This window comes from Pyrgilauda ruficollis, unplaced genomic scaffold (assembly GCF_017590135.1).
Source record: "Pyrgilauda ruficollis isolate IOZ18807 unplaced genomic scaffold, ASM1759013v1 scaffold41, whole genome shotgun sequence".
NCBI lineage: Eukaryota > Metazoa > Chordata > Aves > Passeriformes > Passeridae > Pyrgilauda > Pyrgilauda ruficollis.
The window spans coordinates 7,959,311-7,978,411 of NW_024525601.1; the positions used below are offsets into that span (position 1 = coordinate 7,959,311).

General features: G+C 39.1%; 1 protein-coding gene across 3 annotated transcripts in view; it reads right to left on the reverse strand.

Annotated features, from left to right (window-relative positions):
* Positions 1-1,763: 1,763 nt before the first annotated feature.
* TMEM241 (transmembrane protein 241) overlaps positions 1,764-19,101 on the reverse strand; it is a 54,899-nt gene continuing 37,561 nt past the window's right edge. For all 3 annotated transcript variants that reach the window (XR_005955984.1, XM_041477662.1, XM_041477661.1), the window contains 2 exons: positions 5,890-5,954; positions 1,764-2,483 (listed from right to left, as the gene is read on the reverse strand). Coding sequence is in view for 2 of the 3 variants with exons in the window: in XM_041477662.1 (XP_041333596.1) it covers positions 2,423-2,483; positions 5,890-5,954 (126 nt within the window). In the remaining variant the exon portion in view is untranslated. The remainder of the gene's footprint in view (positions 2,484-5,889; positions 5,955-19,101) is intronic.

The following is a 19,101-nucleotide window of genomic DNA, read 5'->3' on the forward strand; positions in this document are numbered from 1 at the left end:
GGTTCTTTGATTTGCTTACGTAGCAATCAGTTTAAACCTTTTTACTTACCTCAAGCAGAGTCTCAGAAATGCAAGCACTAAGGCACAAAAAATGCAAGCAGAAGGTAAACAGTTCAGTGTTGTTTAACATGGGTGAGTTAAATAAAAAGGCAGTTGCCTTACTGTGCAGGAGGATACTAATGCAGTATCTGCAGGCACTGAATTCCCCCAGATCCCACACAACAGAAATGCCTGTTGCAGCCAAACAATCTTCCTGCAGCCATGCCAAGATGTCCTCTGATCAAAGTGCTATTGCAACCCTGGCTGCTGGTTTGGCCTCTGCCTTTCCACTGAGACCCCCAGCAAGAAAGCAAATGGGTGTTCTGCACATTGCTATGAACAGCACAGACAAGATAGAGGAAGAAAAAAAAAATCAGACTGCAGCCTACCCTTGAAAGTTATGCAAGAAGAGAGGTACAAGATGAGCTTTTCCCACAGCAAGGGTTCCAGCTACGATTGCAAAACCTCGGCAATCACGCACGGAGTCTTCCATGAGGTCTCCTAGGGTCACTATTCACTTCAAAGTCAGCAGAAAGGTGGCACAGCAAGGATCCTACTGCATTGCCACAACTGGCTGGCAGAGAGAGTAGTCTGGGGAAAGCCAGAATGCTGCAGCCATCACTCCCAGCACCGTCTGAATTTACAGACTGGAATGCCATGAGGACCCATGGCTGGCTGTGTCATGGCTCACTGGGTGGATGGGCCCAACTTCCCATGTGGCTCATGCTGGTTTCTGGACTCGTGCTCAAGTTCAAGCATTTATTTTTCATGCTTGTGCCTCTCTTCCCCCTTTCTTCCCGAACCTGAGTTTTACCACCTGGCAAAAAAAATGGCTCATGCCAAAGTCAAGCCAGAGTGGGACCCAACATACACAGACAACATGCCCATATGAAGAGACCTTTTTGTGATAGACTGAGATAAGCTTAGGAATAATATTGACCAAGATACTTCTCTTATAAGCTTCTTTTGCAGCAATTTTTTTTTTTCTGAAAACCAACTAATCTCTATCTAAATTTCTACAGTCATAGAAACTGACTGCAAACACTTGTAAAATTTACCTTCTTTGTTAACCTATGGTGTTTTATTTGAAATCAAAATGTAGCCATATTTTCAAGCCCATCTTAGACTGAAGCCTCAAGTAACTGTAGCCTTGTAGAAACCATGTGTCTTGTCTAGACTGGTTACCCAGTTTCTATCTACAGAGATATATGCACTTCCTAACATAGCAATCTATTCAAGAAAGATCATCTCTGTGAGGGCAGCCCTCTTTCCATTGACTGTGAAGGAAACTTGGTCAACTTGGATTAAGGGACTACATTTTACATGTCTAACATCGAGTAAGACAAATCCCTTTCCTCACTGAAGATGTGTTATCAAGTTCCTTTTACCATGTAGACCTTTCCCACAATATAAACTCATCATTTAATTTTACTTTCACATAGACTGCAGGCTCTAATATATCAAGACTAACTTCTAACAGCCATTAAGCAACCAGAAGAGAAATTACTTTAAGAACTCTTGAGATTAATTTCCTTACACTCTTTATGACATTCATTCAAGGTTCATGTTCTGTGTTTCCTCTTGCAATAATTTAAGAGACAAACCACTGCTGGGAACAGTACGTGTCCCTACACCCCCTCCAGCTGACAAAAATTGGCAGAGTTCAAGAGAAATCTCAGTGAATGGGAGAGAAAAAAAATTACAAAGAGCAATCACTACAGACATTGAGATTTATTGCTGATTTTCCCTTTCTGAAAAGCTGTCAAACTGCCACAGTTCCAGAAGGGGATTATCTCCACAAGCCCTTTGGCCTCAGTCCCTGTGCCAGTTCAGACAACATGACTAGAGACCTGTGTGTGGCAGCTTGCTGCTTACAGAACAGTTCGAGGCAAAATCAATCCTTCCAGATCCTGAATTTATACGTTGTTTGGTATGACCTGCTGTCTGCTTCAAACAAAAAAAAAAAAACCAACAAAACCAAACAAACAAAATAAACCAAAAAAAAAACCACCCGGGGCATACAGTGGGGAATGCTGCTTTTCCTGAGTTTAGTTCCCTGTGCCCCTGTGCAAGAAGCTGCTAGTGAGTGGTGCTCACACAGAGCCATCAGCATGATACAGTGCAGTTTTTTCTTTACCACATCAATCTGATATAGTTGGTCTTGTGCTTTGAGGCAAAGGCTCCTTACCATCTCTGCCAGCTATGCTGCTCCCTTACTAGCACTATTAATAGCATAGGTTCTTTTTTTAATAAAAAAAAAAAAAAATAGGTCCCTTTCCTCATGTTTGGTTGCACTTCTTCATTCCTGCTGCCACTTTTTTTCTTGATAGTGTCTCTAGGCTGCAAGTCAGCTTTGTTCCAGCTGGTGAGATCTGGTTCCTCTTTATGTGCCTGTCCTTTCAGTGTAAACAAGCAACGCTTCTCCAACTCCACCGATCACAAGGCTGTAAACAAAGTATATCACAAACTTAGCATCATGCAAGTCCTTCTACTTGATACAAAAAAGTATTGTTTTATCTAAACACTTTCCAACCTAGAAACAGTAACCCAGGTGATTTTTTCATTTATCTTGCTAAGAAAATGCTGAAACCCAAAATATCTCATTTAAATGATCTCATCAGAAACTACCTTTCTTGTATTTTAGGGCTGGTGATATTCAATAAAAATGCACAGACAGGAATCTAAATGGAGAAGGTTGCCCCTAGTTACAAGAATAGCTGCACACCCCTACACTAGCAAGAATAGGAAAGGAAGGCAAGAGAGTTTGAACCTTATTAGCCTATTGATTCCCTCTTGCAATTTCTGTTTGTGTTCTGTCCTGAAAACTTGCCACTTGACAACACCAGGAGGAGATGTAAAGCTTAGGTTTTGTGGACAAGGTGAAATCTGGGAAAACCTTTTTTGTGCTGGGGTGACCCCATTGGCATAGTGAGGCCAGTAAAAATTCCTGTGTTTGCCTCTCTTGGTGAGGTGAAAGGAGCTGCCCCAGCCAAAAAGACACATGTGCCCAAGCACTTCTTTCCTGTGCTGCTCACAGCACAGCCGTGGCACTAAGGCTGCTCCCCAAGAGTCAGCCTAGGAGCAGGGCTCCAAGTCAGGATGAATGGTTTTACAAAAACCTTCACTTAAATATGCTATCAACCCACTCAATGCATGCAATAGTTAATAATCCCCAAGTCTCCTCTGTTATCTCTCACAGCTGACAGGAATATGGTAAGATGCCGATTCTTCTCCCCTTTTAGAATAGTCCAAAGCTAAGTGTACTGACCTTTCATCTTAGCCCTACGGCTAATTAGCTTATGAAACAGAAAAGCTCCTTACTGAACTTTATAAACAAAACAAACTTCTGTTAAGTTCATTTCTAAGGGTACTCTTTTTTTTTCCCTTGGAAAAAAAAAAAAAGCATGTAAAGCTGAAGGCTCTTTGGTCTAATAGCATTATATTCACTTAAATCTTAGCTTTGGTGAGCTGTTTTAAAAACCACATAATTGCCCTTGTTCCCGAGAGGAAAAAAATATTGTATAACACAGCATAACATCCTACAATTACACAGTAAACAGCCCTGGAAAGTAGGTGCTACAGGCACTCTGTGACAGTCCACTGGGAAGACAGAATAGCTTTGGTGTGGAATTACTAACGAGGAGCAAAAGGCTGCAAGGGCTGCAAGCTTTTCAAAAAGGGTCTAAACCACTGAGTCTGGCCACCTGCAGTTGGTAACAACTTCTGAGTGCTTTTTTTCTGGAGAGGGTTAACTCCCATGTCTTATTTCAGCTTCAGTACAAATACATCCTATGCATTAACTCCTTTGGAATCTATGGTTGGATAATATACCCTTTATCCTAAAGGAAAAAAAAAATCCAAAACACTACACACAGAAGACCTTAGAAATTCTTTTCCTGTTTCTATAGTTGTGTTGTGCTCTAAATTTTTAACACAGATTAAAAAATAAATCTGTTTCTGGCATACCATTTCAAAAATGAGACTGGAAATTATATACAAAAGATAATAAACTGCCCAGCCTTGTTCTGTAAAAAGATGCCTGTACCAGAGTTGTTCTTTAACATCATATGTCTTACATCAGAGAAGAAGAATGCCTTTGTGAAGGATTTGAAATCTTGGGATCCACATGCCCCTACAATCCAAATTACTAGGCAAATGGAAACCATTGTTATTATCTTCAAGATGAAGAAGAGCAAAAACCATAGCTAAATGCCAGCCCTTGATTTTACCTTCATTTCCCATGTGGAAAACTCTTTAGCTTCTGTTTATAGTGGGATGGCAGCTAACTGCACTTGCCCATAGTTCAAAAATTAACATATGATATTGTCCATGACCACACTAGAGCAGCACTAAAATCCTCAGTGATTAATGTTCTCATGAGTACTTTGCAGCTGCTATCATCCAACAAACTATTTCCAGAGCTTTGCTGCTAAGTCAAGGCACTGCCAATGCACAAGCACTAACAGAATTAAAATTTCAAAAATAAATAAATAAAATAAATTGTTTTATTTTTTTTAATTATGACAATCAAAGTGTAACAGTAGCCCAAGGGCTAAAGCAAATTTTCTTTTAAGCATACAGATGTGTTCATCATTTATAGAAGTTTCAGTCCATATAGGGCAGGTGACATGTGTGCAACTCTATGGGTCTATGTGCTCACATTAACAAAGATACACATTAATAAAGGTACACATTCATTTTTAGTGCACATGTCAGTGAATACAGATGTATAATCAAAGCCTGCCTCTAGCACACGCGTGACAGACCTGTACAAACACATGCAAAACATGGTGAAGAGCAGCAAGTTAATGGCCTAGACTAGGAGTGTTTTGTAGGTGCTTTGACATTGGTTAAGTCTCTGACATGCACAAGCAGCATGTATTTCCTAAATGCACAACTTACTTTAGCATTTGAGACTACATGTGCCTAAAATACAGATAGGAATCCATATTAACACATAAGTAAATGGGGCCAGTCTGAACTGGAGATTCTCCTTTCTATAAGTCTCTTATCACACCTGAAGAAAGGATATGCAAATTCCATTCAGTGCAGAGCTGAATCTTTAGGATGGCAATCAAACTGAATGAATCATGAATCAAGTAGAAAGAAAGAAGCTTAAAGCTTTTCAAAAGTAAATGGATTTTTATTTCTATTAACAAATCTGTTCTCAGAGACACATGCCTAACCCCATATTGAAAAGTTATTTGCATGGCAGAAGCATTTAGGAACATTAGCCATCCTCTGTGATTCCCTTTCATTGTGTGCTACAAAACATAGATCAAAAACACTGCCTTTGACTAAAGGAGTTTGCAACCCAAGCCTTTATATTACTACCTAAAAAATTCAGGTTAGGTAATTTGTACTGTGTGGCCACACATTATAAAATCCAGATACAGCTCTGGAAACAGTTTATTATCATTATTTTTCTACAGTTTAATTTTATGCATTCACAGTGCACAGTGTGTTAGGGAAACTTGAATGCATCCTCTTGGTTAAAAAGATACTGTCAGCAAACCTTGACTCCTGTGTTTTGCTTCCAGTTCCAGAACTAAATTGCAGCATGACTTTGAATGGGTCATTTATTTGCCTATAGGGTCCATTTGCCTCCCAGTAAAATGTGCTGAGTGAATTATGGTTAGGCTTAATGTCTAAAATGTCCATGTTCTCCCACAGAGGCAGAAGCAACACTTTTCTATTACTGTACTGCATCCATCATTGTACACCTGGTTCTCCTTACATGCAAAATAATACTGACAGCAATAGAACTTGACATTTAAAAATATTTCCACATGAAGCACTGTGTGAAAATTCATCTTTACTGCTAAACAAAAAGCTCATGTAGGCACTTACCAAGAAATTGTTAGTACATTGGCAGTCATGACAAAGAAGAACGGTGATAAGCTAGCAGTGATAACCTGTTAAATTGAAAAGAAGGAAAAAACACTTTGTGAACTTGTGATATCACAAATTAAAACTAAAATACTTTTACTGAAATTCAATTTCCGTGTGTGCAGTCATATCTTCTTCTTTTAGTTGAAGATAGTATGATAGTCACACATCACAATTCAATTTTGACTCCAGCAGAATCCAGGACAGAGCAGAGAACCAGAGCAGGGGATCCCTTGTCACATATCCCAGCTGGCCTGACCTAGGAGCCTGCTGGCTTTTACTTGTTGACAGCAGACTGGGGAGAGCAGTTGGATCCCAGGTTTGGAAAGCTTTGTATTTCTGAGGAGAACAAGAGCTTGAAATGTGTTTATAGGTGTATAAAAACAAAACAAAAATTAGGGGTACAGGGTTAGGAAAAAACACAACTTCCATAGGTTTATGTTACAAGGCTGTCATTACCCTCAGGCGTCCTGGGCAGAGAAACTAGAGACAAATGACTCTGCTTTCTGAGTACTGATCCCAGAAACAGCCCGATCCTGACCTGCAATGGTTTGTAACAGATCCCTGCCTCAGCAGCTACGGAACCACCACATCTGCAGCCTGCGTGCAGTTTTGGATGTTTTGCTGCCAGATGGATAATGTAAAATGGAAAGAGTTCAAAGAACAGTGACAGAGTCATTAGATGGGGGGATTGATTTTCAGTCAACAGTTAGGATAAGCAATGCCTGTGGGAAAGGAAGACTTGGTAGTGGTTTACAAAACTTGGGAAACACAAGCACTGAGGAATGAAAGGAACTATTTAGGTTAATACAAAATTGCCCAAGGAAAAAGATGAAATTAAGAAATAAAACATTTAAACAATTATCAGCTAAGATTTCCTAATCATTGTTTGCCTAGTTGACTCCCAGGGGAGACAGCAGAACCTTCATTCTGTAATCTATTACTTGTTAAAGCATTACTACGTGTGCAGCAGGGAAGGGAAGCAAATGCCATTTCAGAGTAGATTCTGTGCACCAGGGCTTGGACTAGCAGTCTGTTAGTCAACACCTGCTACAATTGTTATGGCCACATTTTAAAAGGCAGGCTCTGAATCTGCCTGGAGTGTAATCAGTGGAGGATCACATGCAGGAGTGGCAGGTGATGAAGGGAAGGTTGTGCATCTCTCTAGAGTCCCACTCTAGAGTTAGGTGGAGAGGGGACAACAATCTAAATGCAGCAGTGAGACCATGCAGTGGCACAGGAGCAAAGGTGTTCAGTGGGGACTACACAAGGTGTGCTTCCTCTGGACTCTCTGGGGATGTTTTCTGCTTTAGGGAGATTCAGGTGGGTGTGCAGGTGGCTTTTTTCTTCCTAGATATTACCATAACTCACACCCTGACTGTTCTCCATGTGCCTGTAGCCCAGGCCCCTGTCAGAGGAAATGAGGCAGGAGATAGACTTGATCCAGACAGGATAACACATGACTGCAGGCCCACTCCATCCCTGCTCAGCAAGCAAATTGCTGGTACCAATACAACCACAGATACACCTGATACAAACTTCATCTGACTTCAATGTTTTCACACTGCCAGCCACAGCAGTGTACAGCACAGGCACTGCTGTATAGCTCTAAGCCAACAGGAAAAGTGAGCTCCTACTGCTAGGGAAAAATCAAAGATATGTATCTACACCTATAGCCTTGTATCTATACATGTAAGCAAACATACAACTTAACATGTATACCCAAAAGAGACTGGCAGAGAACAAAGACAAGTCACAAACAGAGAGTTACGCTACAAAACTCAAAATCATATTCCAGCTGTGCATATTCAGTGGCCTGTCTCATAGCTATTTGCAGCCAGAGAGAGCTGACACCTACTCCAAACAGTAGAAGTTAACTATTCAGGAGCTGAATCTTTCATGCACTTTACCTAAAAGCCAGCTGTGAGGCTGAATATCCATTAGTTCTAAACCAGTGCTCTAAAATACGTTTGCATCTTGTCCTAGTGGGCTGGGTTCTCCCCTTACAAAGAGTGCAGCGGATGCACTGACCTATAGGGAACCATTTCTCATTTACTCTGGTGTGAATGCTTGTGGAATTAACTGTACTGAGCTTATTTTAAGTTAATGCTAACTTATTACATAAAAATATACAATACCAATTACTGACCATGTAAACAGCAACTAACAAAGGATGGCAGCTGTGGTACGCACAGAGCGTTCTTTTCCTTAAGCTCATCTCCTCAAAGAAACTGAAGTGCTGTGTTTGAGAAGTGGCACAAGTTAAAGTTGTGTCACCCACTCCCTTGTTGAGCCCTGTTTATTAGAAGCTTGAGAAGAGGCCAAGGGCAGAGAAACAGGCATTCAAGAAACCTCTGAAAACAGGCCCTATCAGAAACAATACACCATTCTACTGTGATCATCCCAAACCTCCGCAAAAATGCAGGCTGTAGCCTTTTGGACTACTACAGCTGAACACTGTTGTATTTTTGAGAAATTATGTAAGAGTCTCTCAGTGCCAAAGACAAACAAAATGTGGGTTGGAAGACCGCATGAAGTAAGTGTGTGTAAGGAAAGAAAAAACAAATCACAAACAAACCAAAAGGAAAAGACATTGCTAAAATGTCTACCTTTGATGAGTTATCTAAAAGAAAAATATGTTTAAAAATGGAAAACAAGTTTTCAGAGAAGCTAACAATGTAATTTGTTCCAAGGGAAGAATCTAAATCCTAGGGACACAGTAGAGAAGGTAATTTTCCTTTAAGTACATTTCAGTATTATCTGAAGTGTTTTAAGTGCACATTTAGTTTGAAAAAAATCCCACCTACACTGATGTTCTGAATGGCCTTAAAAAAAAGAAAAACCAACAAAATAAATTCACAACAAGCTAAGTGCAGTAATCTTTCTTTCTTCATTTTAAAGGTCACAGTTGTCCTCCTAGGCATTCAGATGCTTTAGTAAAAGGAATGAGCTTTCAAGACAAAAGAAAGCAAGTTAAAGGGCAAACTGAAGTTAATGATTTCCAAATATATTTTGATGCTGAATCTGTGAAACTAAGAGGTGGAAAGGAAAATTTTAATTAGCTATAATATGCCTATTTTGAACAAAGCTCCCCAAGATTTTGACATACAGTCACTAATTCTATCAAATTATACAGGCTGGGTGGTTGAATGCCAACTATTTTGGAAACAGGAATAGCTCCATGGACTCTGCCCACTTTTAAAGGAACTGTGACCAGTCAGTATTACAAAAGCTACTTTAAAAACATTCATACCCGGAAATTTTCTTACAAAATTCTGACACAGCTTTCGATGATTAGGAAAAAAATTCAAGCTTAACAAAACATTTCCATGCGAGCTGAAATTTTTCCTAAGAAATCATTTGAATCCCTTCCTTGCGTGAAAAATCAAAACAAAACAAAACAAAACAACCTCCCCTTAAGACTGTTACTTAAATCAGTCTAAGTTTATTCTGTCATTCCATTGTACTGTGAAAATAAGACCCATTTTAAAGGAACACTTTATTAACACCTGTTTGTCTTGATTCCAGCTATTTCTGTAGTTCCAATCACTGAGTTATTCACAAGTCATTTTAAAAATAACCAAAAATCTTGGCATTTCAAATTGTATTTTATGCCTCAACCAAAACCATTTCTAGTTCCTTCCAATGTATATTAGCATTGCAGGAAATAAGTGTATCCTTGTAATGGATATTTATCTGGGATTAGGTCTGAGGAGAGTGGGCTGATCCCCTCCACATAAGAGATTGAGCCTGGATAGTCAGGTAAAAAACTACATAAATACTCCAATATTCTTCCCATAAATACTCTAGTAAAAGGGCTGAACAGGGACCAGGAGAAAAAACAGAGAGCAACTCAGCCAGTTAGAGATTTCAAACTTATTGGTAACAGGAGATCCTCAAATTCAGGTCCCATATAAAAGGTAAAAACTTCAGGTGTCCCCATTATTCATGGAAACAGAGAAGGGCTCAGGTGCCATAAAACATTCCACACATTGCTTACATTTCCATTTACATTTAACAAGCTCCTATCAAGGGCAACACAGCACTCAACCTCAGGATCCAAAGAAATTAATTCAATTCCAGAGCTCTAGAGTTTGCCCCTTACCAGGCAATGAATAATGGCAACTAGAAAAACAATGGCATTGTTGAAATACTAGGTAACAGACTAAGATCCATGAAGCAGAAATATCCCAATGTGTGGAAGAACTTGTTGCACAAGTAGGGACAAATTCAGCACATAAAATCACCTTTGTACAAGCAAATAGTAGGCATAGGAAAAAATGTGCTCTGATGTGTCTGCTTTTTGTAAATCTGCTTTAGTGATTCCTGAGTGGAGGGAGGCACAATTGCCACTAGCTTTAAAGGGTTCCCAAGGAACTTTGACAGACAGATCACTGCACAACTCATGATGTGAAGAATTTCCTCCTTTCTTCCTATCACTATATGGTCAGATAAGAAAAAATTTCCAAAGAAATTTTTTGCTTTCCAAAGAAAGTAAAATTTGTCTCATAAGTGTTGTTTTTTAGAAAATAAGGGGGGAAATGGAATTTATTTTAGAATAAGAGATTAATTTAGTTTACAGATAACAAAAAATAAAGACTGGATAATTTCTTGCTGTACACCTTAAGAAAAGGTAAGATAATTATTGAGCCAGCTTCCCTCTTAGACGTTTTTCTTGAACATATAACATCAGAAAACTCTGATAAGTTCGACATGTTGCTTGATGACAGGAGATGGCATCCTAAGAGTTCCTGGTCCTTGGCAATGCACAAATTTGAATCCTGAGAGTAGAGGAATGTGGAACTCTGCATTCTTTGCTGCCTCGAGTTCTCCACTGACCAGCTGTGGTTATACCACAGACTCTGGAGTGTCCAGTTTTGATCAGTTCAAACCAGACATCATTGTCCAAATAAAAGTGTCATTCTTGACCAAGCTATCATGGGTCCCCTTCAGCCCTGATTTTACAATCACTTCAGAGAAAGATTTTCAGGCTGCCGAAGCTGGCTGTAGATTTTGAATATCTAGCATTTCTGAGTTGTTCAGGAAGATGTTGTTTATATAGACAAGAACACAGATGAGGACATTTTCAAAATTTAGATTCTGATTTAATCTTTCTATCTGGAATGGAAAGATATGGTGGGGATTAAGTCCTGACATGGCCATGATTTGTTAATATTCCCACTCTACTTGTACATTCCATATAAAACTATGTTTTCTCTGAAACTTTTAAACTGCTCAGAAGTTAAATGTCATAGTTCTCACTGTGAACACAGAATACTTCACAAAAGTTTTCTTTAATTTGTGTACACAGAGCCAATCCTTGTAACTTCACTTCCCCAAACTGCCAAAACCTCTGTCCTTACAAAGACGCGTATTTTTTCCGAAGAGAGTGTTTTGAAACAGCTCATCAAGTTCACTCACTGTTCAAAATAAATCATTCTATTTACCATTGGGTCATCTTCTCAAAACATCAGGAAAACGATTCTGATGTACGTAACCTTTGTTTTCATTCTACTGTCGGAATTAAAGTAATATCAAGCTTTTTATAGACATAATATTTGTTCTGTCCCTCTTCTGCGTGGTTTAACCAGCTGCTAAGATAATCATCAAAAATCACCAGGGAAATGGATTGTTGTTAGTGCCACTGAAAACAGCTACATTGAGATAATCCAGCACTACCAAAAAGATAAAAATTACAGTAGTCAAACATCAATAACTTCACATATTTTTTTTCATGAGGAACAGACACTGAAATAATTTTCCAGATTTCAGAGTTAGAGCTCTTTTGTACATATGTTTACTTCAGAGTAAGCATATGTTTCATGAGCATACAAAATATTTCCATGCCAGGAATGGAAGTATGTCAAAAACCCCCCAAAATCTTCAGATTAGAAAAAAAGAGCAACTAATATTTTAATGCCATCCTCTGTATTCATTAATTCACATGATTTTTCTACCCTTTTAATACCATTTATCTTTGTTTACATACATTTTCCATCTCAGGTGGTCTACAAACCATTTGCATTTAGCTCTCCTCCACTTTCCTTCATCCAAATTTAAGACAAGGAAACATTGCCAGATGGGTAAATTCTCTGCACTTTAGCAAGAATACTTTCATTCACACACATCCAGCAGCTACAGAACCAGATGAACAGATGAAGGCATTGACTGGGACAGCCAAATACATGGGAGAACACTGAGGGACTGGGATCTCTGCTGTCCAAACCCCGACTGATGTGGTCCAGCATGCACTGGCAAGTCTTTTTAAAATAACCCAGACCTGAGAGATTTTTATAGAGCAGGTGCTGACTGTGAGGTTTCAAGCTGCAGAAAGTCAGCAGTGTTTAAGGAGAGGCACCAATGACCACCTGTAAGCTCACTGATTGCGCAAGGCTGGTACTGTCACTGGAAATCTCACATGAGTTGGCAGCAAAAATCCCTGCTAAGTATGACAAACATGGTACATGCCCTCCCTCACAAGAAAGAGAGGATGGGACTAGAACTAATGTCAAGTCTGACTGGATTGCTGGCAATTAGGGCAGGGAAAAAATAAACAAAGTGTATAGAAAAAAGCCCCTATTTTTTTCCTATGGTGATCAAACAAAATAAAGCACTGTTAAAAGCAGCAGATACTGTGCACAGGAGATGTCCTCCATTGTGAGCAGAATTAAGCATCTGAATGAATCCTGCATGCAGAAACAGACCAAAATCAAAGTAGCATTCGCTATTTAATTTTAGGTCAGCTTTGGAGATGATCTATCACAGGAAAAAACCTCCCTGGAAGCTTTCAATTATATTGCTTTTGCAATGACAAAACTTTCCATGAAATCATTAGAAGCTCAAAGGCACTTCACAAATCTGTTTTACAATACCAAGGTCAATCTCTGGTTAAAAACGATACAGCAAATTCAGGCAAAATTCCTCTGACCAACTCTCCTTTAAAGTCTCCTCTCCCTAGATAATAATTTAGTTGTATTAATCAATACAATGAAACAAAATCTGAGACCTTTCAATTTTGTTCTGAGGGTATGTTGTTACCAATCAAAAAGCAAGACAAAATTTGCTGCTTAACATAAGGGCTTCAGGTGATAATACAGCCCCTGAAGGAGCACTACTAGAAAATGCACTGACAAGGAAGGGCTTCAATCAGCCACACAACTTTTTCCAAGGAAAGGTAATGAAGTTTTAACCTTGAACCACTAAAATAATGGCTTTTCCCAGAACAAACAACAATGCCATGATCCTGCCTGAAAAGCTGAGAAGCCCAAACAAGGCAAAGAAACAATCCAAAGTGAAATAGATTGGAGGAAAGGGGAAACAAAAACAGGCTTCACTCTCAATTCTGCCCATCAATTTAACACTAACTGGAGCACATGTGCTGTGTTACCCTCAGCCTGATCGAAGTGTAGACATGCCCTGAGGGATTTCATCCCCTGGCAGACTTAACTGGAGACTGTCAGCCAATGAAATCAGCACACAATGCAAGGAGTTCGTGCATTACAGCATACTTAGGTGCACATTGCTCATAGGAGGACTCTGCTCCACTCTTCTGAAGGAAGAAAACCCTTTAACCCTTCTGAAATACAAGCTGCTCCTTAAAGGATAACCTGGTGATGCTGGCACCATGGCAACAGTGGCACCATGGCAACAGTGACAGTACCTTCATGATCCACACAGCTTTGATCCAGCCACACAGAAGTTTTCTCAGTTGCTGTAAATTTATTTGAGAATGTTTATTTCATAAATGCCCAAATGCCTGAACTCATCTCCTTCTCTAAAGCATCTATTTTCTAAAAGAAGGTTTTGGTTACTCTCTTCTGCCCTTTCTTTATATTTTATCTTTCTTCTTTTTATGTTTTTTTTTTTTTTTAGCATTATAAAAGCAATGATGGTAAATTCTGGGGGTTAAGAACACAATTAATTCCATGCATTGTTACTCAAAAGCAGGCAGAGTTTCAACATGCCTTAGCAGTCAAATGCTTAATGATAATGATAAAACTTATTTCTAGTGTAAATGAGTCTATCTGTTTTTCATAGGAACAGATTCTGACAAAGCTTAAAATCACCTACATGTTACATTTAATATACAGAACATACTAAAAGCAGAGGGAGAGGGTAGATCAAATGACACACAATCAGCAACTTGCTCTCGAAAACATTTTCACAACAAAAGCAGGACAAATGCCTCTAGAAAAATCATCTATTACATATGATTACATATGATATTACAAGGTGGTTTCTCTTTTTTACATTACAAATATCTAAATCAATAATCTCTGTACTGCAGATGAGTATTTCTATATATTAGCTTTTTGACTGCTATGAGAAAATAGATTTTCTAATTAGCTCTAGTAGGTGCTTAGAGAGAAGATAATCCTCTGCATTTCTGTGGCTGAGTACCTCTATGCAGTTCCAGTATTTAAAGAATTATGTATGCATCCTCTACTTTCTATCACATTTGTGAAGATTTTTTTCATTGCTGTTTTCTGAAAGTTCTTTTTGTTTCCAGGATTTGATGACCAATACAACCATGATTCTGATCCTATAAGTGCAAGGTGGGACCAACAGGTGGTTGCATCCTTAAATCTTCCTCAAAGTCATTGACCATCCTGTCTTAGCAGATTAATACATGATCAATGTACAATCCTTTCAGATTAATATGCTAGAGTAACTAGTTTTTAACCCTGATCATCATGTAAATATCAAAAGAACTCCTGAACTGCTGTCTAACTTCATCATTTTTTAAATTCTGTATGAGAAAAAAGTGGCCAAACTATTGCGCTTGCACGGCATGCATCTCATCAGCAGTTTGGCTGCAGGAGAAAATGAGCCATTAAGGTTTCATTTCTTGCCTTTGATTCTCTTTTAGGGAATCCACTGCCTTCACCTCTTTGAGGTATGTGCCACCTGTCTTGCTGCTCTCAGCCATACCAGGACTTTAAATATACCTCATGGATGGCCATTTTGACTCCTGGCCTTAATTTTAATTTTGTCTCTTCAGTGTTGCTCTCTTTTTTAAACTTTACAACAGCCACCACAAAGATATGATGATTATTTTATGTTGCAGAAACATCTTACAATGTTAAAGTACAGTAAGGAAAGAAGGATATGTGGATTTTGGAGTGTAATTAATAGAATCTATGTAAAAAAATTCTCCTCTTATGAAAAACAGGATATCATGGTCACAATTACAATGACCAAAGAGGAATTTCCTTTTCAGCAAGACCTACATCTATCAATGTATAAACATGTATCTATATATGCATTTACATATAAACGCGTACTATATATACACACTGCAGAAATACATAAACATATGTGACTGATTAAATAGGACAGAACTACAACAAGCACATTATAACTTATTCTGCTTTCCCCCCAAAAAATTCATTCATTTAAAGAAAATCAAAACTCTTTGCTCCCTGGAAAATACCACACTGGGCTGAAAGTTATGGTGATTGTAGTGATTTCCTTCTGAACATCAAGTAGCCACTTCACATTACCTTCATTCAGACATAAAGATCAGAATTTCTGATCAAAGACAAAGCCATAAGAAGAATAATTTCTCCTCGACTATTGGAGATAATGGCCAAGACATCCATCTTCCCTTCTAAGACTAAGAGCTCAAGCAGTGATGCCAATCTTCAGCCTATAAAGTGGCTGAAGTGGTACAGAACCCAATTTTAACAGTACCTCTGCTCATATTTTAACTATTTCTCTTAAATGTGCCCATCTGTAATTCAGATACTGTCATTACTTTCAGAGTTCCAGTTCTAAGGACACAAAGGGAACAGCCTGCACAATTCTTGTAATTGCTGTTCCTGAGCATGCTTTGCTGATATGGAAACACGATCAATCATGATTCAAACAGGTGTGTGCACATGCTCCAGACTAACAGCATCTGTTCAGGTCAGTTCTGCAAACAAGAGGCAAAATCCATACAGCTGAAGCTTTGCCAAGTAAAGACAACAAAAGTCATTTAATGGGGAACACAAGAAGGCTTCTTTATCCCCAAAAAATTTGATTTTCTTTGAATTTGCTGAGAAGCATTTTGCCCATTCTTGCTATTTCACCAAATTTAAGACCCAACACCCCCAGTTTCCTGTAGATGCTTCATGCATTATAATGCTTAATTGTACTTTTCCTGTATCTTTTCAGCCTGCCAAGGAGTCTCTTTTTCTTATATACTGCCTCATTACTGCAAAGGCCTTAAATGGCTCCTGACATTTAGCCTCTCCCCTGAAACTTGTAAGTTCAGGACCTGACAGGGCAATGTGATTCATCATCTCACTAATATTTTATGAATTATTAAATATTTGTGCAATAGAATAAATATTTTAACAGCAACAACAACCACAACTGTAAAGTTCTACCTACTAGGACCACAGACAAAAACTGGATTGGACTAAGATAAGATTTAATCAAGTATTGGATGATGGCAGAGGATTTGGGAGAATTTATGATTCTCCCCTGATGCAGCAAGTCTGGCATCAATGTGCACATCAGAGAAAAGGAGGCATTTTTATCTTGACCTTAGCTGATACAAAACCTATATCTCATGGCATGGAGGTTCTTAGTCTTTCCCTTTCTCTCCAAGAAAAACTTCCATATAATGTCTACTACTGCTGAAATTGTTCAGTCCCTGGAACCTTTTAAGCAGATCCAAGCCTGTAAAAAATATACACCTCTCTTTACTTTTAGTCAGTCTCAGTATTATCTTCTCTTTCAGACACTGAATTTTACTGATCAATAATATGGTACACTGTGTAAAAAAATTACTTTTTCTATATGTTTTGAGAAGTATTGATTTTCAGATTTGAGCAGCAGTCAGCTGTACTAACCCTCTGCTGCTGCAAAATACCACCATGAAATACACTTCATTTTATATTAAGCTCAGCAAGAGCTAGCCTTCTGGCATTCCAAGTTATTCTTCATCTCATGAGATCATGAAGATAATTCAGATGAAGCAATCATGATTTTCGTTGTCACACTTAAGTGGTGAATTTAACAGCCAAAATGGCATTTTGCTGTGTATATCTGGCAAGAAAGGAGCTGGCTCCTTGGGAAGGAATGAGCTCAGCATCTGCCTATGCCTATCTTTCTTCCAAGTGCTGGATGCCCATGAGTGGGCTTCAATCAGGAGCAGTTACTATAACTGCCTTGCAGGAGAGGATGCTCTTCCAAACAGGCGAACTATGACCACCACAGCTCAGTGGTGGCTCAGCTGGCATCCAGGAGAAAAGAAAAAGCTGGTTCCAGCAGACAGCATGTACACTAGATAAAAACTTTACAAAACAGATGAGAAGCCTGAGAGCAGTAAATGTCCCCTGGGGATCCAACAGCAAAATTTCTTTTCCACATAGGCCTCAGGCAGGTGAATACTCACCCAGCTGTGTACTCTGAAGTCACTGCCATAACTGGCCCAAAGATCCAGATGGGGACTAGCCCAACACTGGTCTTATGTGGAGCCCTTTGCCATGGAGGGAGGTGTTGAGTGGGATGCTCCACACGTTCTCAGAGATTGCTCTTTCCATGCCAGATTGCCCGAAGTTCTCATGCTGAACATTGCAGACTGAGGCTATTGTCAGTACAAGAGCTGTGCATTTCTTGAGTGCTTCTTCAAACCCCTCCTTGCCCCCAATGTCACTGCTACAAGAGAACAAATCTTGTGCATGCTGCTTTTCTTATATTTGAAAAGCCCAAATGCTGCTGAAAAGGTTCAAGGGGGCTGTGAGAACCAATGAGGATGCCCAGCTTAAGGGGAATATTTTAGTGAAAAGAAATGCAATGCAATTTTCCATTGTTAAAATCTATAAACACACCTGAAGTGCCTATGTTCCCTGTCAACATTATCAGATGTAAAACATTTTTCTTTCATGACTAATTCAGAACTCTGTGGAGGATATCAGCAGTATCAAAATAGCATAGGAAACTTTGGAATGCGTAATCAAGGGGGTTTTTTTTTAAATCTGTTAGCAAAAATAGCAAGTTTCCGTCAGCCTCTCTCCCAGATGACACTTATAGTTTTGGTATTTCTATGCATGTATAAAGTCCATTTCCTATTGTATTTCCCATCTCACAGCTCCTTTGGGAAAACCTAATTCATAAACAAACAATTCCCAGAGAAGATAACTAAATCTCCCTACTGACCCCTTTCCATACTACCAACAAGAATAACAGAGGCACAGTCTCTGCATTGCCATTCTTTGCTGTGTTTATGCTGTTTTAGTAATGATGTAATGGAAAGAAAGTGACATGCTACTATTACTGTTGTTATGCTAAGGACTGCAAGGAAGAATTGATTTTCTTTAAGGTTTTATTTTTCCATTTAAAAATGACAGCCTTTCCAGGGCTTTCTAACCATTACACCTTACAAAAGGTCAAAATATTCCATCAGAAGCTTTAAAAAATGTGATACTTGAAAAAATATTTTTTAAAAAACATTTATTTAGCTGATCAATTTTGAGCAATGCCTTTTATGAGCAATGTCACAAGGTTACACACTCAGCAGTCTCTGTGTGTCCCATGCACAGGAAGACAGTGACAGAACTGACTACAGCTCACTGTACTCAAACATTTCCTCCAAAAACAGTTGGGGAAACCTCTGCAAGGGAGGTCCATTCCGTTCTGGCCCCTTAGAACAACCATGCACAGCAACATGCATATAGAAAAAGCTGGACTCTGCCCTCTTTCTCTCCATGCTAGCTGTGCATAGGTCAAGAACAGCCCACTGCCACCTCCTGACATTGTCTGAAGCCTATGTGACTTCCCTGAGTACCACAAATTTCAGAAACAGAACATAATCCATTTAAGTCTGCCTTCCCTAGACCTCTATGGCTGTTTTCTGACTTGTTGAAAGTCAAAATCTAATCCTTAAACAGATGCATGGAATTGGACTGAGAAATGAATGCACTTGAGGTTTGGCAAAGAGTTGGTATGAGATGGGGAGGAAGAGAAAGACAGAGAGACCTGTTTCAGGGGGCAGCATCTGAAGTTTCTGAAGGAAGACGCCTGAAGTGTGACACCCAGTGCCTACCGTAGAGGTCAAGGCTCAAGATCTGTGAGACAGCCTGGAGACATTTCACCCACAAAGGTATTTAAAAATCAACAGGGAACATTCTGAAAATAATAGAGAACCAGAAAAGCAGAAGAATGTGGCTAAATCTTTCCTGA